At 39.0% G+C, this 22,014-nt stretch overlaps 1 protein-coding gene across 1 annotated transcript; it reads left to right on the top strand.

Annotated features, from left to right (window-relative positions):
• The first annotated feature begins 545 nt into the window (after nucleotides 1-545).
• On the top strand, nucleotides 546-21,418 carry LOC128990049 (uncharacterized). The gene is made up of 5 exons (XM_054412276.1): nucleotides 546-612; nucleotides 17,122-17,554; nucleotides 18,225-18,347; nucleotides 19,445-19,983; nucleotides 20,739-21,418. Exons 1-5 carry the CDS (start codon nucleotides 550-552, stop codon nucleotides 21,264-21,266), a joined length of 1,686 nt encoding a protein of 561 aa, XP_054268251.1. The 5' UTR covers nucleotides 546-549; the 3' UTR covers nucleotides 21,267-21,418.
• Nucleotides 21,419-22,014: the final 596 nt, after the last annotated feature.

The raw sequence follows: 22,014 nt of genomic DNA on the forward strand, positions 1-22,014 counted from the left end.
TTTTCAATTGAAGATTTTCGTTGTTAGTTCCGACGTCAATTAACACACCAACAACTAGGTGGTGCTAGACCATACCTGTAAAGGAGTGTGCTGGATTTTGCTAAGGCGTTCGATCGAGTTAGCCATCTTCACCTCATTGCTAAGCTCGAAGCTCTCGGTATCGCTGGCCCTCTTCTTGCTTGGATTCGGAGCTACCTTACGGGAAGAACCTTACGTGTGAAATTTGCTTCATATTGCTCTAGGTCTACGGTACAAGTGACATCGGGTGTGCCTCAGGGTTCCTTATTATGACCTTTCTTGTTCTGTATATTTATTAACGATATTGTGAAGCCCACTTGTAAAATGGTGTTTGCCGTTTAATAAAAATGAAATGAAATTAAATGAGTGTGACGGCTACTAGTGAAGATGTAAAACTCGTTGTTCTCTGTTAGTTTTTGAGCAGATTTCGATTTGTTAAATATTTTGATAATCTTAGTGTTGGTTCTTATGTTCATTCTGATACTAGATATTTTATACTGATTCTGTTTTCTGTTTTGCTGCAGGAGGACGATGGGCACGCAGCTCAGCAGTGCCCCCACCATCGCCCTGTTCGGCTGCCTCCTTACTATCACGGTATGTAGCATTCAGCATCCACTACGCGCTCGTTGCTAAATCAATAAATTAAAGGAATAATTGAAATTCAATAAAACAACACAACATTTCTCTCAATGGTCCCTAAAAATATTAGATTATTAAATCAGTTTTCCGTTTGAAGAACATTCATAAAACAAAATAATTAAATTCCTTTTTTAAAGTTTAATCATAAAGATGTATCTTTGAAATGTTATATTCAACTCTTAAATAATCAATGGAACTACATTTCCAAATACAGAGGTTTTTGTCATTGAGCAGAAGTATATAAACAAGGACATTCCTTCTGTCGGCAACTCACCCCTATTGGACTTGGTGCAACTAAGGAACATGTTTTGGGACCCTTTGGGGCTTGGCGCAATTAAGGAGCTCTTGGGCGCAATTAATGCACTACCGTTGCCCCTGTGTTTCGTCACCACTGCCAATAACCCCATCAGTTTGGAAACTACCGGCAGCCCCGTGTCCTTGGCGTATAATCAACCACTGGAGTATCACAGTCAGCGGCCATTCACTAGTGTCCATTCAAGCTGGAAAGCACGTCAGATCTCTCTACTATTCAAATACAAACCACTTGTTAGTGTAAATATTTATTTACTCCGCTCAACCTGTTCAGTCGGGCTGTCTTGGTCTGCCGACTAGTCCAGAAACTGCAGTAATAACTCAAACTCAAACAATTATACAGGTAGTTAGAGCTCAAGTATAAACCAAGCTTAAGCACTGTGCCAGTATCCTTCATATCACAATACAGTAGTGCACAACAACGATATGTGTGCGACAGGTGAAGTAGTTAATGTGCCGGAGTTTTGATCTGAGCACCCAGGGTCGAATCTTACATAAGCTACGCTGTGTTATAATTTTCGAACCACCTGCAGGCAAGATTATGAATGAAAGTAAAAAGTTAGGTCTTTTTGAAGGGTGAAACTTGTTCTAGCATTTAAGAACCTCCTTCATAATGAATAAGTAGTTGAGGGTTGTATAAGCTCAATATATACAAGCTCCAATATGGACATTTATTGAGTTTAAAAACATGTTTACGGCTACTAGCTATTACTGTAAACTGTTGAAAGAAATCTAGGTTACTATTTTACAATGAGAAAAGCATGAAACGTGTACTGAAAACAGTGACCATCTTTGTGACATCTCGTAGGGTTGACGCTTTTAAAATGGGTTAAAAGAGTTTAAATTCGATCCCCATTAAATTGACTCAGCATGCATTCAAATAGGTTGAAGATTATTTAGACGGCGAAAAAAAAACTACAGCATAATAAGTCTTAAGCATGGAGTCAATCACTTTTTTGAGAATCATGAGATTAGAAGAATAGCTTGTTCTCGTCTTGTCGCCAAATGTTATCACATGTAGGTACGAATTAACTACTTACTGACGCGATTGACTAATACTGTTCAAATTACGACGAATCTTGCTGAAGCAGTACTTTGAGAGACGTTTTACTCAGAACGCACTATAAGCAGTGCTATATGCTAGAAAAGTTCAAGAACGTCTATTAAAGATTACGCAGATTTAGTTCACAAAATCTCAAACGAGAACAAATCGACAAAACAAAATCCCAGTCACCTATAACTCGATACGGTAGTTTGTTAGAGTAATCGACACCCGTTACGAAACCTACAATTGATTTCGACAAACCTTCGGACGATCCGATGACTGATGTGTCAATACGAGTTGAAAACTAGTGATGCGAGGTGATATTCGAACCCGTGACTATGTGGGCCTGTCGTATCATTACCACCGTACTACTGGTGGCTCCTATTTCTAAGAGCCTACAACTTTTGGAATAGAGTGTTCAGTCTTCAGTCTAGAAACTCGTAGTATGATGACCCTGGCGAAGATCACAGGTGGGGTACAGTGGTAAGTCTAGATACTCAGTGTGATGACTCTGTCGTAGATCACAGTTGGTATACAGTGTTCAGTCTAGAGACTCGTAGTGTGATGACTCTGTCGTAGATCGCAGTTGGTATAGAGTGTTCAGTCTAGAGACTCGTAGTGTGATGACTCTGTCGTAGATCACAGTTGGTATAGTGTTCAGTCTAGAGACTCTTAGTGTGATGACCCTGTCGCAAATCGCAGGTGGTATACGGTTCGCTTGTCTGTGGAACAGTGTTGCCAATCCAATATGGCCCAATTACCCCCTCCAGAGCAAAGAATTACCCGCTTTTTCTCAAAATTACCCTCAACAAACCAAAAATTCCCTTTTGACACTCTTGCCTGTCTCTAAAAGTAACGAATACAAACCCTGATAAATTAGTTTTGAGTAATCCCACAAATTAAGATGTAAAGAACTAAATATGGGACTTGAGACTTGTAATTAACCTTCATAATGAAATTTTCAATCTTATGACCTTAAAAAAAATAATTACATAAGTTACTTAGGCCTACAATGATTTGGTTTTTTTTTATGATAGCCTATGTGATATAATTATTTAGTAATGAGTAAGTACTGTTAAAAATTTAATTTTTTATTATTAATAGGGAGAAAATATAGTTATTATAACCAATAAATATTATTATTCCCCTGTTTTATATTTTTCATCCTCTTTAGAAGTAGACTAGAGACTAGACTAGTACGGTATTTTCCTTCCACCATGGTTTAAGGCATTAAATTAAGGCCAGGCTGCACGATTTTTATTTCAGCTGCAGTTTTTTAATACGGACAAAATAAGAGTTTAAAAATTAGAGAAAAAAAATTATTATAGGCCTAAAACTAAAAAAATATTTTATTATTTTAAATATTTAAATTATTTTTTTAATTAAACTGTCATAACCTAACCTAACTAACCAAACTTGCTGATAATGAAAAAATTGAATAATGGTTTACTAATAGAACAAATAGTTCTGTTCATAAAATAAAACTATAAACGCCTCAAATTAAATTTTATATTTTTTAATTTTTTAAATATAAACTGTCATAACCTAACCAAACTAACCAAACTTGCTGATAATGAAAAAATTGAATAATGGTTTACTAATAGAACAAATAGTTCTGTTCATAAAATAAAACTATAAACGCCTCAAATTAAATTTTATATTTTTTTAATTTTTTAAATATAAACTGTCATAACCTAACCAAACTTGCTGATAATGAAAAAATTGAATGAAGGTTTACTAATCGAAAAAATAGTTCTGTTCATAAAATAAAACTATAAATAGCTCAAATTCAATTTTATAAGGTTTTAATTATAAAATTTAACTGTTATAACCTAACAAAACTAACCAAACTTGCTGATAATGCAAAAATCTTAGACAAAAAGTTTGTGCACCCGATGGGTTTCGAACCTGGTACCATAAGTTTAGTAATCCGCACGCTATCCACTAGACCACCAAGGCCGATGTCTTCAACCCGTTTCATTGCGCTAAAGATGTTCCCTCAGCCAATAGGATGCTCTCATTTTGTTCTTATTAAAATAACTGCAGCTGAAATAAAAATTGTGCGGCCAGGCTACCAAAAGTTTTTCCACTCCAATCCAAAAGAAAAGACTACAAACAACCGTACTGACTGAAACTGAAACTGAACCGAACGAACCGACTGAACGCTGTAGCCTACTAGAGTGACTGAGTCACTGAGTGAACGAGTGAACTATATCTCAATGGTGAGATGAGAACTGAACCAAACTGATGAAGGTTAAGAGAAGTAGTGTAAAACAATAAAAAGTCTATGAAATTACTTTATTGGGAAACAAATACAGGGAAATATTTTTCTTTTAGTGAAATATAAAAGTAATAATACGAAAAACAAATAATATTTGATCAGTTGTCATTTACCCGCTTTTTACCCGCCTATTTGCCATTACCCGCAGCATTACCCCCAGGTAACTAAATTACCCGCTTTTCGGGTAATTACCCGCTTTTTGGCAACACTGCTGTGGAATTTGAAGGCCGAGTAAGTCCGGATTTGCTAATTCTGTGACCACACATTGACAAACAGGTTCCGGATATCGCTCCATCTCCTTTCATTAGACTCCTTCTCCCCCCCCTCCTTCTCTTTCTCCTTATCCCTCTCTGTTGCTCTGATGAATACCCGTCAATCGCGGGTCGCCGGTATTTTATCCCCCTGGTATTTTTACCCCCTAAGCAAAGCTGACGTCACTATGACGTAGTAACCTGAGAGCTCAAAAGTTTGTTCGTGGGCGGAATTTTACCCCCGCGGATTTGGAAGTCTAATGAAAATAGAGCGTGATTAATTAGATTAGCAATAAAAACCGGAATTTTAGCGGTAACTAGCGTTTAGACGCAATAGAGCCTTTGAATTTTACTAAGCTAACGAAAAGGGTTGTGCATGTTTACTAGCGCTACTCAGCAACAAAAACCATTTAATTTATCTCTAAAATAAATTGTTTAAAGTGCACCGGTAACTTATCCAGATAGTAACATAAAGAAATCCCCAATGTATATACTTCATAAAAAATTCAGGCCAGAGCAATTTTAATGCGCTTGGATTGTGACATTTATTAATTCGGCTAATATTTCTTTTAACCAACGGATTATTCATCTGCAGAAGAAGTTCATTGTGCTCCTATCCTGTCTCCAAATATCCAAACACAGAATCCTTGCATAAAAGAACCTATATCTTGACAGATGGTTTGCAGTGGCCTATTACGGATCGTGGCCCACTTGGTTGGCCTTAAGTGGGATTTTTTTAAATAACACTACACTTTGACAGATCCTGATGGGTCTCCTAGGTCTTACTATGAGACGTGCAGTAATAGCTTATTCCCTATATTAAAAATTCGCTAAAAGTGGCTATGAGGATTGGAGATGGTGGAGGCCGTATTAAAATAAAAAAGTAGTTTTTAAGAGATAAATACTTAACTTTTATCTAAATATAAGAAAACTCACAGTACCTAAAATATACCGTGGTCTGGGAAATCAATAGAATCCGGCCAGGGAATGTCAGGGAATTCAGCACTTAAAATATTTGTTGTGGGAACCCTGCAGTACTTAGAGTAAAAGTGCTGCTATTAGTAGCCCCCCTAACCCTGAAAAGGTTAAGGCATTACAATTTAAAATACCCCCGCCGCAGCAAACCTGCAGACTAAGCGAATTTCCATTTGACTGATTTGATTTACACTGAAATGTCTACTTAAAAATATAACATTCCCGATTTAAATAGAATTAGTTTAACAAGTACTTAGGATTGCTGCATCAGGGAGGTAAAACTGTTTTTTTAGTGTTAATAGTTAGTAAGAAATAAAAACATTTTCCAAATTTGATCAAAATATGTTCATAAACAAGCAAACTACAACAGTTTACTTATTCTCCATAAGAATAACATGGGAATTTTAAATTTACAATTTTTTGGAATTTTCTCCGTAACCATTAGGCGCATAATAACGCTTCAATATACTAAATTATTTGTTTTTTAAGCTCTACAAAATGGTTTGGAAAGAAAATGCTAAATTTTATGTTTTTAGGGTCAAAAATGCGAAAAACCTATTTTTACCCCATAAAACCCCCCGTAAACCCCCGTAAACCCCCGTTCCCATGGTCCGATCATGCTGGATCGCGAACTCGTTCGAATAAACGTAGGTTTACACGTTTGTACCAAATGTCATCTAAATCGGATCATTTTTGCTGGAGTTATCGTGCTAACGGACACACACACATATATATATATAAATATATAAATATATATATGAATTTGAACGGATGGTGTTTTTGGCCTCTAGGGACCTCGAAACGAAAAAAAATCGGTCCCGCATCCAGGTCTTACCATGAGTACTACGGTAATAGCTTATTCCCTATATGGGAAATTCGCTAAAAAGAAACAAACAAAAACTAAGAAAGAAAAGGTATGAAAACTTGCCCATGAAGGGGAGAGGAAAGGTTAGAGCGAATCTCAATAATCCCTATCGCTCAGGGCGGTATGGGGAAGGGAGTCGTGCTGGCTTTTGGACACACAATGTGTCTGGAAACCCAATGCAGCTATGAGTAAGGCTATTTTTGTAGAAAACACTATTTACAATAAATGTTGATTATATCGATCTATCTTTGAGTCGAATATTTTAAAGTCATCAGAAATTATGACTGTTATTCGTTTTAAAATAACACCTGTAATACTTAGCAATTGATCGAATTCGAGCAACAGGTACACTAGTAGTTGTATTAATAGTCAAAGGTATTAGTTAACATTCGAGCCAGCTGCATTATTGATTTATGTTTATGGCCCCTACCGTAGTATCTAATATCCGTGGGTTGACAAACCTGTTAGGTGATTTTCTCGTCGTTGTCGAACAAGTCAGATGAACAAATAAAAAAGTATGATCAAAACAAAAACATAACCTGTAATGTTTCATTTAAAAAATGAAAAACTCTTCTGTGTTCCTTCTATGTACAATCGTTTCACTAACCAGTGCATGTTTAACCCACAGTAAGAATGATATGAATTACATGTCAAATTCTTCTAACTCTACGAATTTGTCTGCAGAACTACAGTACATCGTGGGGATCATCATAAAAACCATAATTCCCCGCGCTGGAGGTATAGTGTATGGCGAGAGGTCATGCACAGGCACTCTCATCACTAACAACCTGGTCTTGACACTGGCGACTTGCGTTCTCTATGACTCGGTCTCGGACCCCGACCCTGACCTTATAAGCGCCTATGAGAGACCGTACGGTTACTCTCTCAAAGCCCTCCGAGTCTACATCAACCCCAACTTCTACTCCGAAGACAGATACATCTCGAAAGCACACGATTTCAGTTTGATCGAAGTGACAAAATCGAAACAGACAGTGTTCCCGAAGCTTCCATTTCGTCTGGATAATTTCAAAGACATAAGATACACGTGCGTCATGGGTGGTTATGGAGCAGACAAAGGATTTACTCTGAGTAATTTTGTAACGCACAACATGAACCAAACTGAAGTAGAAATATTCACCGGACGAGCTTGCAGGGGTAGGAAGAGGTTTTGTCTTCACTTTCCTTCCATTATGCCTTGCGAATCTGATTTTGGGAGTCCTCTCATATGCGAGGGGGCTGTGTACGCATTGTATACTCCAGGTCCGACAATCCGCTTTAGAAGCCTGTCCAGCAAATGTCTCGACTTGTACATAACAGTGTTTTCGCCAGTTTATAACGTAAAGGATTGGGTATCCCAGATCATTGATGCGCCCACCTCAAACCTGGAATGGCTGAACAACCCGTGGTGCGTTTTGTTGCTGTGTTGCACCGTCTTCACTTTCATGGGAGGCATCTACTACGGGCTGGTCGAGTTTCTGCAAAAGACATTTGATCCGGCTGAGTCGGAGAATATGCCAACACAAATGCCACAGTATCTTGATGACGACAAAGAGGATTATGACATGGTGTACAGCAGTCGACATTAAGGGAAGTAGTCACTTAGAAAAATGCAACGTTGACTGATCTGTCCTAAACTATTTAAGATGTATGTGTGTGTTATGTACTTCTTATAAATGTGATAGAATAAAATGTAAACATCAAACCAATGATAAAGTTATGATCCAGTGTCTGCTAGCTCTATTAATTTGGGTGAGACAAAATAATTCATTTATTTAAGTTTAGGTGTTAGTAAGAAGTATTGTAAAGATTTGTTGAAATATCAACGCCAAGGATGTTCTAGGGTCCACAGCACAGGGAGAAGGACTACCTAATAAGGACAAAGAACAGTTATGTGCTGGTTTTAGTTAAATGTTTATCGACATTCTTAGGACCCAGAAAACAGGAGAAGAAAATGGCTTCAAAACAATTTAAGTCGTCATAATCAAAACTCGTCAAAGTTATCGTGTCCTTGTTACGGGAGAAGAGATGTCAAAAGAGTTCTGGTTGTCGTAGTCAGAGACACATAGAAGGTTTTAGAGTTCATAGCACGTAAAAAGGACTAGATTCAAAATACACATTGACCTTCTTAACCCACGGAGCAGTAGGAGGAGGGCAAAGGTCACAAAAAGGTTTAGGTAGTAGTAGTCAAAGACACCTAGCAGTTCGAGGATCTACGTCTAAGGTCTACGGTACAGGAATAGGAGGGCCAGCGTCACAGAGCAGTGTGGGTGGTCGTAGTCACAATATACCTATAAGTTCTAGGGTCCACGCTACAGGAGGAGTAGGGCGAAGGTCACAACATAGGCCTAGTTTAGGTGGTCGTAGACACAAGACATGTAGCAGTTCTAGGGTTACGCTACAGTAGGAGGAGGACCAGGGTCACAACATAGTTTAGGTGGTCGTAGTTACAAGACTTGTAGCAGTTCTAGGGTCCACGCTACAGTAGTAGGAGGACCAGGGTCACAACATAGTTAAGGTGGTCGTAGACACAAGACTTGTAGAAGTGCTATGGTCCATGCTACAGGAGGAGGAGGACTAGGGTCAGAACATAGTTTAGGTGGTCGTAGACACAAGACTTGTAGCAGTTCTAGGGTCCACGCTACAGGAGGAGGAGGACCAGGGTCACAACATAGTTTAGGTGGTCGTATACACAAGACATGTAGCAATTCTAGGGTCACGCTACAGTAGGAGGAGGACCAGGGTCACAACATAGTTTAGGTGGTCGTAGTTACAAGACTTGTAGCAGTTCTATTGTCCACGCTGCAGTAGGAGGAGGACCAGGGTCACAACATAGTTTAGGTGGTCGTAGACACAAGACATGTAGCAGTTCTAGGGTCACGCTACAGTAGGAGGAGGACCAGGGTCACAACATAGTTTAGGTGGTCGTAGACACAAGACATGTAGAAGTTCTAGGGTCCACGCTACAGGAGGAGGAGGACCAGGGTCACCGCATAGTTTAGGTGGTCGTAGACACAAGACATGTAGCAGTTCTAGGGTCACGCTACAGTAGGAGGAGGACCAGGGTCACAACATAGTTTAGGTGGTCGTAGACACAAGACATGTAGAAGTTCTAGGGTCCACGCTACAGTAGGAGGAGGACCAGGGTCACAACATAGTTCTAGGTGGTCATAGACACAAGACTTGTAGAAGTTCTAGGGTCCACGCTACAGGAGGAGGAGGACCAGGGTCACAACATAGTTTAGGTGGTCGTATACACAAGACATGTAGCAATTCTAGGGTCACGCTACAGTAGGAGGAGGACCAGGGTCACAACATAGTTTAGGTGGTCGTAGTTACAAGACTTGTAGAAGTGCTATGGTCCATGCTACAGGAGGAGGAGGACCAGGGTCACAACATAGTTTAGGTGGTCGTAGACACAAGACATGTAGCAGTTCTAGGGTCACGCTACAGTAGGAGGAGGACCAGGGTCACAACATAGTTTAGGTGGTCGTAGACACAAGACATGTAGAAGTTCTAGGGTCCACGCTACAGTAGGAGGAGGACCAGGGTCACAACATAGTTTAGGTGGTCACAAGACATGTAGAAGTTCTAGGGTCCACGCTACAGTAGGAGGAGGACCAGGGTCACAACATAGTTTAGGTGGTCGTAGACACAAGACATGTAGAAGTTCTATTGTCCACGCTACAGTAGGAGGAGGGCCAGAGTCACAGAGCAGTGTGGGTGGTCGTAGTCGCAAGAAACCTATAAGTTCTAGGGTCCACGCTACAGGAGGGGTAGGGCGAAGGTCACAACATAGTTTAGGTGGTCGTAGACACAAGACATGTAGAAGTTCTATTGTCCACGCTACAGTAGGAGGAGGACCAGGGTCACCGCATAGTTTAGGTGGTCGTAGACACAAGACATGTAGCAGTTCTAGGGTCACGCTACAGTAGGAGGAGGACCAGGGTCACAACATAGTTTAGGTGGTCGTAGACACAAGACTTATATTATAGCAGTTCTAGGGTCCACGCTACAGTAGTAGGAGGACCAGGGTCACAACATAGTTCTAGGTGGTCATAGACACAAGACTTGTAGAAGTTCTATTGTCCACGCTACAGGAGGAGGAGGACCAGGGTCACAACATAGTTTAGGTGGTCGTAGACACAAGACTTGTAGAAGTTCTATTGTCCACGCTACAGGAGGAGGAGGACCAGGGTCACAACATAGTTTAGGTGGTCGTAGACACAAGACTTGTAGAAGTTCTATTGTCCACGCTACAGGAGGAGGAGGACCAGGGTCACAACATAGTTTAGGTGGTCGTAGACACAAGACTTGTAGAAGTTCTATTGTCCACGCTACAGGAGGAGGAGGACCAGGGTCACAACATAGTTTAGGTGGTCGTAGACACAAGACTTATAGTAGTTCTAGGGTCCACGCTACAGGAGGAGGAGGACCAGGGTCACAAAACAGTTTGGGTGGTCGTAGTCACAAGACAACGTACGGTCCAGGCGATGGATTAATCTGCATTCTGCAGCCGCCTCGTGTTCTCGTATTGACGTGTAATTATCATAATCAGTACTTGCTTTGGTCGACTCTATAATTTGCCATTTGCTTTTCGCAATGCTCATAAACTTCATACGTGCTGATAAATTTGACTTGATTTAAAGAGGGCCAAGGCACGAGGAGGATGCACACGAGTCGTGGTTGGACATTTAGATTGTGTGTTCGGTCCTCAATAACCTCAGGGGATGGTAATGACTCTTACGTACGATCACTTCCCTTTTATGTGTGTCCGTTAGCACGATAACTCGAGCAAATATCATCCGATTGGTACAAACGTGTACACCTACGTTTATTCGACTGAGTTCGAGATCCAGCATGATCGGACTATAACGGGGATTAATGGGGGGTTTTATGGGTTAAACATTTGTTTTCATCGTTTTTGTCCCTCAAAACATAAAATTCCTCGAAATTTCTCTCCAAAACCATTTTGTAGAGCTAAAATACAAATAATTGTTCCTACAGACGCCCGACAAAGTATGCTTCCTTGCACAGATTATAGTACAGAAAAAATTACTTTGGCGCACTCCATTATTCCAACCAAACAACACAAAACAGCGTGCTTTTATTATGCACGTAATCCGAGTACGCTTAAAAATAAGTTGGGAACACTCACAGATATTATGACTACGTTCAGCTAGTGCAGCGTTTCCCATTTCGTTCCATATTTGGATTTAACCTAACCTAAAAACGTGTCGTACAGTGTTTGAAAGACTAATCTATACTGTATTACTAATAGGTGGAAAAACTACTCAACCAACTGGGCTTAAATTTTACATAAATATAGCTACCATACCAAGGACCATTATAGGACTATTCACACTTCGATACTGACCGTGGGCTTTGCCCCTTTGGGTTTAAAAGTTCTGAGGTGAGGATTTTAAAAGTAAATATTGATTGGTCTCCATGGCTGCAATAAGAATACTCACAATGTTTACATTTGCTTTGACATTTCAATGTAAACAATAAGAAATTGCATAGTTCACAATTTAAGACAGCTGATCCAATGAAATCTATCTATATATATATATATAAAATCCAATGTATGATTGTTTGTATGTTTGTCCTTTATGGACTCCAAAACCGCTCGACAGATTGTAATGAAACTTTCAGGCATTATTAAGCATTATTCAAGGATGGTTTGTGTGAAGTTTGGTGCAGATCCGTCAAAAGGGCTCCGCCCCAGTGGCTCTGGAGTTTCCCATGTTAACCTTATGAGTACTCATATTTAAATGGAATTAAAGAATCTTAACAGCTGGTGCAACTAAACAATTTGATTCTGTGATGTTCAATAGCATTAAAAAGTTAATAGGTTTACCAACAGGGTGCAGCACTATATTTATTTTTAATTTATGAGAACAGCTAATTTGCAACCAAAAGGTGAGTGAGCGTAGCGAACGAACTTCAACCTGGAGGCGAGTTAGCGTAGCGAACGAGCTAACCTGAAGGCAAGTGAGCGCAGCGAACGAGCTCCAAACTAAAGGTGAGTGAGCGTAGCGAACGAACTTCAACCAGTACGTGATTGAGCCATGCGAACGAGCTCATCTTGAAAATGAACGAGCATGTGACATAAAACCACAATAGGACAGGACGACGTCTGTCGGGCCAGCTAGTTAAATATAATATTTTACACAATTGTGTGGTTGGTTTATTTAATCAAAAAGTTTATCAAAGATCATTCCTTCAAAAACTATGTCAATGATTAACGAAATAAAAAAAATATTCTAAAAGCGTTGCTGTATCAACTCAGCTGCTTTCGATTAAACTGACCTAAGTGTTATGAAAATAATGTTATTGATAAATTTTCATTAAAACAGTAAGAAAATTGAAATGTATAGATGTTTTGTATGAATTTCGAGGCAACTGTAAATAAATTCGAACTACTTAACATTTTTTAGCAGCAAACCCAGGTACTTGTTAAACCTAATATCATTTAAATAGATTTATGCCCTAATTGAAAATCCAATCAGGCAAATATGGAAATTCACTTAGTCTGCAGGTTTGCTACGGCGGGGATATTATATTTTTTTATATAGATTTAAGATGTCTCTATAAAAAAAAAACACCAAGTTCAACTTAAGATTTTAATTTTTAAAATTAAAATGGCATCCTTTTCGATAATTTTAACTTTAAGCCAAGTTAATTTGTTCTCTCATATTGATCTCTTTTGCTTTGAAATACATACCAAGTTGAATAGAGATCGGTTGGAACAATTCAAAGATAAAGTATTTATGTAAACATCTTGGTGGATATCTGGGGATAAAAGAAGCAAGTTTGGAAAAGTTTGATTCTCGATTTTCTCTATATTTTGACCTAAGGAACCATTTCCCGGAGTTTGGTTGTTTACTAACGAAACACCCTGTATAAAGAGTTTGAATTATAGTTCCCTTTGATATACCGATATACGTGTGGTCTCCCAGAAGTCTTTTGTTTTTGTACTGATTTCGTTTCTACGAACTGTTTACTCCAACGTCGGATATTATTTTATGAGGAGAAGCTTTGTAAAATAATCTTCTAAATGTCCTTTCCACTTAACCCGCTGACTTCAATTCACTTAACAATGGCACACACTTTGCACACAATATCAATCACGTTATAATATACCACGCAATGATCGCGTCTTTACGACACAAGTAAAAATATGTCAAGGCATCTCGCCAAGGATCGTGCGTTTAAAACTCCTACGAGTGTCGTAAAGGCTAATTACGTGAGTTGCTTACACTACTTTACCTAAGATCATTTGTCAATAACATGTTTAAAACATCATAACATTCATATACCCTTTCTGTATAGTTCGTCTATTTTTTCAGGGTTAGGTGGCTTACTAATAGCAGCACTTTTACTCTAAGTAGGGTTCCCACAAAAAATATTTTAAGTGCTGAATTCCCTGACATTCCCTGGTCGGATTCTATTGATTTCCCAAACCACGGTATATTTTAGGTACTGTGAGTTTTCTAATATTTAGATAAAAGTTAAGTATTTATCGCTTAAAAATTACTTTTTTATTTCAATACGGCCTCCACCATCTCCAATCCTCATAGCCACTTTTAGCGAATTTCTCATAAATAGGGAATAAGTTATTACTGCACGTCTCATGGTAAGACCTAGGAGACCCAGGATCGATTTACCATTTTGTTTTGGCAAATTTGTTTATTTTGTTAACTAAGCTAACCAAACTTCTATATGCGGATTAGGGCCAGAGTTGGCTGGTTCTTCGTTTCCCTCGTTTAACGCTTGGATTTAACCTAACCTCAAAACTTGTTGTATTTGTATATTGTTTGAAAGATTAATTATTTATATGATATATAGTAACTGTAGGAAACATATTGGACTTTGTTTTAAGTTAAAGTGCCTGCCACAAACCGCCGTAGAAATATAGTATATTAAGAAAACTTTGTTCGAAAAAAGAAAAAAAAGTAAACTATTTGTTTGTTAGCCTTATATTGTATCAATTGGACCTCACCGACAAGTTTTTTTAACTTGGTGAGGCCAAGCTGTTGTAATTTCCATAATAAATATATTTGAATTTGAATATAACATGTACCGCGAGCGCAAAGTGCCACTTCTCACACTAGTTACTCAAATATCTATTGAGTAACTGCAAACGTCGACGACAACTTTGAAACAGCTGATTTCCAAGACGAGACAATGTAGCACAGCAAAACTATTTAAGAATTCAGTAATACCAACACCAACCTCATTTTTCTACCTCTCCTGGTCATATTTGTATCAGTATTTGAAACTTACACCATTAATTTAGGAAAACCCTGTATGTACAATGCGATCATTATTTTCTTAACACAAGAAAAAATATTTAAAAGAACGTGAGTATTTTGTAAGAAAATTGTGCTAACCCACAACAATCTTTAACCTGGATTAAATACTTTATAAACCGCAAATTTCTTAGCTATGAGAGAGCTGTATGACCTACTCCACAGCAGAGGTGGAACAAACAAGAACAGCTGAGCGGCAATTATACGAAATAATAGTCCCTATTTATCAGTGCACTCCAACTCGTAACAACAAATGCTTTCCATAGCTGGAGATGGTTTGCGTCTAGTATGATGAGTTCACTTTTCTCATTCTGGGTCTCGAGATGAATAAGAAACGCCGAATCCTGGCTGAAGCTAACACTCACGTTTACTAGGTCGACTGAGAAAAAGCGAAATTGTTTTAGCATTCCCTGGGTAAAAGTGCAGACGGTTTCATTTAGTCCAATATTTACTAACGGACAACTAGGTCGTTACTGAAAGTTGGTCTCCAAGGAATGGAGAAGCTAAAGAGCTTTTACATGTTTCCTTAACAGCTGTTTGTGTATGTGTATTTACACTTGAGAGGTCATTGCATTCAAGGAGTGTTCACGCTCTTTGAAATGTACACCACTTGTTTGAACTAGCTGCTGCATACAAGCAAAAAGATTATAGGTACCCAAAATTACAGCTGGTCAAAGTAATAATAGTATATTTTCACCAATAGGGCCTAAAGTGACTTTTTTCGACGGAAGCCCGAGCTTTACGATCGAGGCGAAGCCGAGGTCGGAAAATGAGCGAGGTCTCAAATTTAGCATATTTCAAGCCACATAAATTGACAAAGAATAGAGTAGAAAACTAGGTTATAAATTAAAATCTAAACGTAAAGGGTAAAACGCACACAGCAAACGCTAGGCCTACATTTAAATATGACAGAATCATTAAACATTAGCCCCGGATCCTCCATAAAAAAATACACAGGATATTGATACCGTAGATTAACCATACTCCCCTGTGGATTTATTTGCCATCAATATCGACCAACTGAAGACCATTTAACGGTTACTTCTGTAAGGTTTAGAGATAGAGTGCTGCAGAATCAAATAACCCAAATTGTAAGTAGTGGTTTTGGCACTGTTTAACGACAAAACAAGCTCATATGTTGGCATCCATGTTTTCTGCACTTCATTGCCAATCAGCTTAAATGCATTGTTACAGAGTTATCTCTGAGGTGTGTTATTTGGGATTTATTGTAAATAAGATTCAACATAAAGTTTTCGCTGGCTCAAACAGAGTTTGTATTGTGGTTCCACGTTTTTTTTTATTTTATGCAGATCCGGATTCCTTATATTTTTACAGGTCTATGAACAGTTGATTTATTAGACACTTGTATCAAACCTGGAAACTTAAATCATTTGTTGGTATAAAACCAATCCTTTACTTTTAACGAATGTTTCTACAGTAGTAGGCTACATACTCTTTGAGTTGCGGAAACACCATGTTGAGTCTTATTTATAGTCTAATCTAATCTATACGTATGCATTTTTAGGTATTTTGGAGGGGGGGGGTTCTCCATATATACCGGTACAGGGTGGTCCAGTAACGCTGGTCCAGATGTCGGCCATTGATGGTCTCGTGCGCCACCTTGCTCCAACTAATCTTTAACGGCGCCTCACTCCTGCTAATGGTTCCCCATTCACTCCACTCCAGACGTCGAGTCGGAACACGACACGGCGTGTTCACACTTATCACCGGCAATTATTAACTCTCTCTCCGAAAATGTTTGATCTGTTGTAATCATTTCTTATTGATGGTTGCAATATGGTTTTCACCACACTACGATGTTTTTAGCCCTTTTACAAACGTTTCTTGAGCTATTGGTGTCTATGCCACCTGTCATCGTTATTTGGGGACCGAGTAGGTTTTTACATCCCTAGGGCCGAAAATCAGCTGTTCGCTTACTTACTTGACACAATAATGCATATTAAATACGCAATCAGTATCCCTAGAATTGCAATAGACTTGTTAGCGAATTTCCCATATAAGCTATTACCGTAGTAATCATGGTAAGACCTGGACCCGGGACCGATTTACTTTTCGTTTTGAGGTCTCTAGAGACAAAAAACACCATCCGTTCGAATTCATATATATATATAAATTATATATATATATATATGTAAGTTATATATATAACTTACTGTATATGTCATTTTTTAAAGGCATGAAACAATGTGTTGAAATACAATCCATGGATCACACCGGTTATCAAAACAGATTTAAGTCTTCAGAAACCCCTGTAACGAGAGGTGTGCCCCAGGGATCCGTTCTTGGCCCTGTGAAAAAAAAACTTTATACTCCAGTACAATGGTCTTCTTCTTCTATCTTTCTGAACCATGAACCTGTCTCAGTCTTCGCCCATGTATACTCACAGTGTACTCTATTTACAGGCTGGTATTGCAGAGACGGGCAACAGTGACATATGGCCGCTAGAGAGGCCAGAGGGCATGCCTGCCATACAGTCACTGGAGGTGATGTGTGGTAAGGATCATATGGACGTCCATCTCTCCTTCACACAACCCTTCGAAGGCATCGTCTCGTCCAAGGGGCAGTACGGAGACCCGAGATGTGTCTATGTTCCTCCGTCTACCGGCAAGACCTTCTTCTCATTCCGCATCGCGTACGCAAGATGTGGCACCAAGCCGGACCTGAACGGGCAATTCTACGAGAACACAGTCGTGGTCCAGTACGACAAGGACCTGCTAGAAGTGTGGGATGAGGCCAAGAGATTGCGGTGTGAGTGGTACAACGACTACGAGAAGACGGCTTCTAAGCCTCCCATGGTGATAGCGGACCTGGACGTTATACAGTTGGACTTCAGAGGTCAGTTTGAAAATAACCGATATAGAGCTTTTTGAGTATGAATGTCGAAATAAGTACTTGTTGTATATGAATTGTGTTATAGAGACGAAAAAGTTAAGTTTTATAATGGTTTTATACTATCTTGGGATTCTCAATTTAACATCTTTCCTAACAAGTTTTGTGGTAAGTTTTTTACAACATATAACCTGGAATTGACATTACATTTTCAGATTGGATTTAAATTAACTGTACAGAAAATCAAATGTTGAAAATTTTCAGTGCCGAAAATTCAAAAGCACAAATTTACTTGTCGATTTTTGTAATCAATATTCTTTAATTTTCCCATTGATATTTTTTTACTCCTTCACCCAAACTGCATATCTGCTATTGGTTGGCTTACTGTTCATCAAACTGCAGACTAGCTTCTAATAAACAACGGGTAAACTCTTACTTACGATAATATCCAGAGAATCCTAAACCAAATTGCTGATTCATTAAAACCTTCCAATTAGGAAGAGTGGTTAATTTAATTCCTACAAAAAATTCTAAAGTAGGCCTAGTGAATATATTTCTAATAAAGGTAAACATTATCAGGTTATTATAAAGTTAACAAGGGAAATTTGGTGCCCTTTCATAGTCAATGATATGACACTAGACCTTGCTGTTATATTTAGTTGAATGCTTGTTTCAGGGGACAATGTGGACTGTTGGATGGAGATCCAGCATGGTAAAGGCCCCTGGGCTCCTCCTGTTAGTGGGATCGTGCCTCTGGGATCCACCCTCACCCTTGTAGTGGCCATCAATGATTACCGGGGTGAGTTGTTCATCAAACCATACCTGTTTTCTTACTAGTTCCTTTACCCATGCTTGGCAAAAAGAGAGAACAATATTAATTCATTTGTTGAAAACAGTTTGATTTAAAATTTGTGCAAATCATTTGGGTGAGTGAGAACACCCATTTGCGTTATCCAGAATGAATGATACAAACCATCATATTGCCAGTTTCTTTACCCCTGCTTCACAATGGGGAAATCAAACCAACTGTCAAAATAGTATTTAGAAGTAGTTACGTTCCAAGAAACAAAAGATACCAACAAAAACCATCTGTAATATTTCTATTAGCTTTATCTGCAGAAGGTAAGACTACTTGATTAGAACGTAGTAGACTAATGGGGTCCTTGTCTATACATTTAAAACAGTAGGCCTACAATAACACACCCGTCATTGATTATAGGAACAATAATCATCTGCACAAACTTATGTTTTGTAACATTCTCTTTGGTTTAACTCTATCAATTATCAACCACTATGTGGCAGGATAAAAATAAAGACTTCAAAGACTTTATATAAACACATACTCATTATTGTAAATATAAATAGAGAAAAAGTATACATTGTTGTTTTTAATTTTGGTTATTATAACACTACAATACCCAAATAAAATATACCTATGGAGTCTACAATATACCTTCAGTCCGGAATCAAAATTCCAAGACAAAATTTGAGTTTTTACTTTGGAGATTGATAAATTTAAGCAAAGAGCTAAAAAGGGAAATTTACTGAATAAGATTAATGGTTTGTAGATTGTAACTTACTCCCATCAGAACAAAGACAGTCGTCTCCCATTGTTAAGTCAACTTGTGAGTCTGTCCTCACAAGTAAGTCAGGGATTTCGTGCCAAACCCTCCTCTAATGGTATGTGGTTTTGGATGGACCAGTACCGCGAACAGAGTTCAGTTTACTTCAGAATAGTTTTTTTTTTTATTAAGTACCTTTTTTTACCATTACCCATCGTAATAAAACAGACCATCTTTCTGTTCCATTTAAACTCAGTGGGTTTAAGATATCCTTTGGAGAATGTGGGTACTTTTGCCAACATAGCAAAATAAAACACGAATCATCAATTTCCAGGAGAGTTTGACATGAGGGTGAAGTCCTGCGCAGCTTCAGACGGAGGCGGCCACATCATCCAGCTGAGCGACGAACACGGCTGTGTCCTGCGACCAAAGATGATCAGCAGATTCTTGAAAGCAAGAATAGCGGACGAACGTGCATCAGTCATAACATATGCTTTCTTCCATGCCTTCAAGTTTCCAGACGCCCTCAGCGTTCACATTAAATGCAAAGTGGAGATCTGCAGACACGGATGCCTCGACCATTGTCAAATAGGGGATGAAAGCTACGGAGAGAGTGTTCCTCAGGAGACCTACAGACCGTTGGAGAGAAGAGACCCGATGCAGCAGAAGCCGACACCTCCGGAGAAGTCGGAAGTCCCTCAAGATACCTTTGGCGACCTTATATACGATGACATTTCCAACATCGGGGACGATCTGATCAATAAGCCAAAGCCGCAAATGAACGTCAACCACCCGGAGGCTCAGCATCAAACTGCAGGCAAGAACCCTGCACCCATCAGGGAAATTGTGGACGACATTCCTCGGCCTTTCCATGTAAGTATCACAAACTTAATTTGATGCTCTAGATTTCTATAGGGAAAATTATTTTGCTTATTAGTGTCTTAAAAAGGTAGACTTAAAAAAAACACTGAAAGTAAAAATACATACATTACTCTATAGTACAATAATGAGGCTAAATGTTTAGTACAGTTTTTACCTTTAGCAGAATAGATCACAACGGATAAAGATTCTGTGACCTTCTCCTAATAGGAACCTGTTTGGGTTCCAAACTTGTTAGGTATTTCTGAACAAAATCTGAAGTTTTGGATACTGAAGTACTTATCCCATTTATGGACCAACTGTAGCCATTTACTCAAATTCAAGGAGAAGATAGTTGATAGTTGTACCTATAGAAACTTACTGGCCGGTACTTCCGGAAGCCAATAGTATATAAGGGACGCCATTTTTGATTCTTGTAATTCGCCTATTGGGTCTAATGATGATTGGAGTGTCCATTCAAAATCGATCACCACTTACCATCTTTCATATATATTTTCCGTCTTGTGAGTCAACAGTATAAGTGTAAATATATTATTACTAGTGTTATTAGACGTATATCTTTTTTGTTTTTTCTTATAATCGATGTGACATAAAAAGAAGCAATAATTTATAACCAGTTTGGCTTGCTTAAAAAGTTGGCGTATTCAACAGAAATTAGGAATTAATATCAGCATACTGTATTGGTTTGTGTGTTCAACTATGTTCATGTGTGTTCTAACTTGCTACAACTTAACCATCAACATTTGCAGGAGCCCCAGATCAGACCAGCCGGTGGACATGAGAGGTTTCCTCATGGTCCCAGGAACCTAGACACTGATTCAGAGCCTATCATAGGTACACTGACAGTGTCACAACGGCGGCGGCGCTCCGTGGTGGTGTCTGACCGCAAGGTGCGCAGTGCAGACGTGGGTGTGAGCGGACTGTACGAGGTCATCTCCGAGGCAGACTTGGCGTTCACCCCGGACTCCAAGGCGGAGGCTGTCACAGTGTTCCAAGGCAGAATCAGAGAGGAGGTTGTGTACGGGATATGTCTCCCAGTGCCGGGGTTCAGTGTCTTGTTCTTCCTGGTGGCAGTCTCATCTGTCGTGTCAGCACTCGTGGCTGGCTCCCTGCTGTACCGCTACCGAGTGCAACGTGAAACACAGCAGCTGGCCGCGCAACAACAACGAGCGCGACAACCCGACAACACCGTCGTACTCAACTCCCTCACTGGCTGGATGGCCCTGAGACTGCTACGAGCCCGTGCGCAACCGACACCGCAACAGACTTGCGGATAGACAGCTCAGTGACAAATGCTCAGTTCAAGTAATGTGTATTGTGCCAAAGAGGTTAATTAGTTTACTGTATAAATATTTGACAGTTGATGAAACTAGTTTTAAGACGTCTGTTATTACGTTTTTGTTATTGTTATGTTGTTGTGTTGTAACAAAGACAGCTCAATTAATTTATGTTTTACGTCATTTAGATGTTGGTGCTCTTATAAAGCTTTTAGGGTAGTTTTTGTTAAGTTTTGAATCTTAGCCTAGTTAGGTAGGTTTGAAACGGTCTTTAGACTGCCGTAAAATTAATCAAATTTAGTGTAGGTCTAGAAAAGATGGAAAATAGATTCACGCTTCCTGCAAGTTATGTAAGTTTTTAATGTAAAAAATTCTGAGTTAAGTATAAACAACATTCACAAAGCCATAAGAACACTTCATATGGATGTTACAGTACACTCCTGATTATCGGAGCCCCTGATTATCCTAGGTCATTTTTGGCCCAAATATATATTTTATTTCCCAGTAGGAAAACAACAATTACTTTATTATAGTATGTTACTATTCAAGGAAACCTAAAAAAGCAATTAATTTGCGATTTATTGAAACGAATACAGTACATGGAATAACCATTAAGTATTATTTTAACGTTAGAATGAACCGCAATAACCTTAAGAATTAAAATTACTGTATAGTACAGTACTAGGTTGGCCGGCTACCTACGGCAAACTAAACTTGGATGACTGCAGAACATAAACAATAGCAGTGT

This window comes from Macrosteles quadrilineatus, unplaced genomic scaffold (assembly GCF_028750875.1).
Source record: "Macrosteles quadrilineatus isolate MER2022 unplaced genomic scaffold, UCM_ALF_1.0 Scaffold_3__2_contigs__length_128488019, whole genome shotgun sequence".
Classification (NCBI taxonomy): Eukaryota; Metazoa; Arthropoda; class Insecta; order Hemiptera; family Cicadellidae; genus Macrosteles; species Macrosteles quadrilineatus.